The sequence below is a fragment of the Arachis ipaensis genome, chromosome B07, assembly GCF_000816755.2.
Source record: "Arachis ipaensis cultivar K30076 chromosome B07, Araip1.1, whole genome shotgun sequence".
Classification (NCBI taxonomy): Eukaryota; Viridiplantae; Streptophyta; class Magnoliopsida; order Fabales; family Fabaceae; genus Arachis; species Arachis ipaensis.
The window spans coordinates 1,950,776-1,953,003 of NC_029791.2; the positions used below are offsets into that span (position 1 = coordinate 1,950,776).

At 34.6% G+C, this 2,228-nt stretch overlaps 1 protein-coding gene across 1 annotated transcript; it reads left to right on the plus strand.

Moving 5' to 3' along the window:
* Positions 137–966, plus strand: LOC107606442. Its single transcript, XM_016308506.1, has 2 exons — positions 137–289; positions 382–966. The coding sequence occupies exons 1-2, from the start codon at positions 137–139 to the stop codon at positions 964–966; spliced, it is 738 nt and encodes a 245-aa protein (XP_016163992.1).

Below are 2,228 nucleotides of genomic sequence, written 5' to 3' on the forward strand. Positions count from 1 at the left end.
AACAATAACGGATATCACTTATAAATTGAAAGTTTAGTGTCATTTTATTAGTATATCATAAATATTTAATGATGCATTCTCTTTGTATAAACATAGGTCAGAGAAAAGCATTTGTATTAACAACAACCTATCTAATATGAACATAGGTCAGAGAAAAGTATTTGATGTCATCATACAGGCAGTCAATGATAATGCCGGAGGATTCTTCTTTGTTTATGGCTACAGTGGTACCGGTAAAACGTATCTATATAGGACTCTATCAGTTGCAATTCGAAGCAAAAGGGGCATTGTACTAAATGTTGCATTCAGTGGGATTGCTTTTTTATTGCTTCCAAATGGACGCACAGTTCATTCAAGATTTAAGATACCGATGGAGTACAGTTGACAGAGGACTCAGTATGTTGCATTAAGCAAGGTTCATCTTTGGCCAAGTTGATATGCAAAGCTAGACTTATTATATGGGATGAGGCACCAATGCTCAACAAACTTTGCTATGAAGCACTTGACAAGTGCTTTCGTGACATCCTGAGCTCAGAACCATATTATAATGCAGAATTACCTTTTGGAGGTAAGGTCGTGGTACTAGGAGGTGACTTTAGACAAATTCTTCCAGTCATTCCAATGGGCTCCCGTCAGGATATTGTTCATTCAGCTATTAATGCTTCGTATCTATGGCAACACTGTACTGTTCTAACCCTGACAGTGAACATGCGTTTAACTATTGGACCAACAGATAAAGCTGTGGATGATGTTATTGAGTTCTCAAAATGGCTCTTGGATATTGGGGATGGCTTGGTTGGGAATTCTATAGATGGGAAGTCAGAGGTGCATATTCATCCTGACATACTGATACATGATTCAATTCGTCCCTTTGATGATATGGTTGAGTTTGTATACCCTAACCTCTTGGCTAATTTACTCAGCCATCGTACTTTAAACATCGATCCATCCTTGGTCCTACATTAGAGGTGGTCAATGAGGTGAATACGCTCATAATAGATCGTTTGGAACGGGATGAAAAAATATATTTAAGCTGTGATAGTTTGTGTGTTGAGGAAGGAAACATGGAGTCAGACTTGGACACAATCATACCGGATGTTCTTAATGCTATTAACTGCTCTGGTTTGCCCCACATCAACTAATTCTAAAAGTAGGTGTACCAGTCATGTTATTGCGCAATATTGACCAGTCCAACGGTCTATGTAACGGGACAAGATTACAAGTACGGAAACTAGGAAATCATGTCATTGAGTGCATGACGTTAACGGAAAACAAGGTTGGTCAGGTAGTCATAATACCACGAATGAATATGATTCCTACCAACCAAGATCTGCCGTTTAGGTTTCAAAGGAGACAATTCCCAATTATTGTGTCCTTCGTAATGACGATTAATAAGTCACAGGGACAAACTTTGACCTCGGTTGGTTGGGTTGTACTTGCCAAGGCCAGTTTTTTTCGCACAGCCAGCTGTATGTTGCACTATCAAGAGTAAAGTCAAAGAATGGACTCAGAGTGTTAATTCAGAACAACAAATGCAACGTGACCACTTCGACAATCAATGTGGTCTACAGGAAAATATTCGAGAATATCCACTAGACAGTGAAATCGATAACTATTCACATTCATGTCATAGTAAAATCGTCGAATTGTTAGGCTATTACAGGCAATATCTGCCTTTAAATTTGTCCTACTTGCTAATCCAATCTACAAACATACATTTGTCATATTCTCAAAATGATTACTCTCGAATAATTTTCTAGACCGATGCCGTGCAACGCACGGGCTAATGCACTAGTCTGTCTAGTCACTTATAAATTGAAAGTTTAGTGGCATTTTATTAGTATATCATGAATATTTAATGGTGCATTCTCTTTGTAACCTTTAAGGCTTTAACAATAATAAAGTAGCTGGTAATAATTTTTATTTGAAAACAAAAGTAAAAGGATAAATTTTATTTTATTTTTATTAAAATTATTTAATTGTATTAGAAATTAGAATGTAATTTTAAAAACATTAAAATGCTCCATTTAGTTTGTTTTAAGAGACTAAAATATATCTCTATCATTACTTTTAAAAGAATTAAAATATTTTTACATGAGTGATTAATATTGTTTGATTGTATTAGAAATTTGATTTTGATTTTTTATAAATAACCTTTTAAGGTTATTAATTTAAAACTACCAAAATGTCTATTTAGTTCAATTTAAAATTTTAAAAATATTAAAATA

Bases quoted from the DNA above. Each gene is read 5' to 3' on its own strand.
- LOC107606442 (XM_016308506.1), top strand. From the start codon at position 137: ATGAACATAGGTCAGAGAAAAGTATTTGATGTCATCATACAGGCAGTC. The intron at 290-381 runs GTACTAAATGTT...GATGGAGTACAG, and splicing joins TTCGAAGCAAAAGGGGCATT to TTGACAGAGGACTCAGTATG.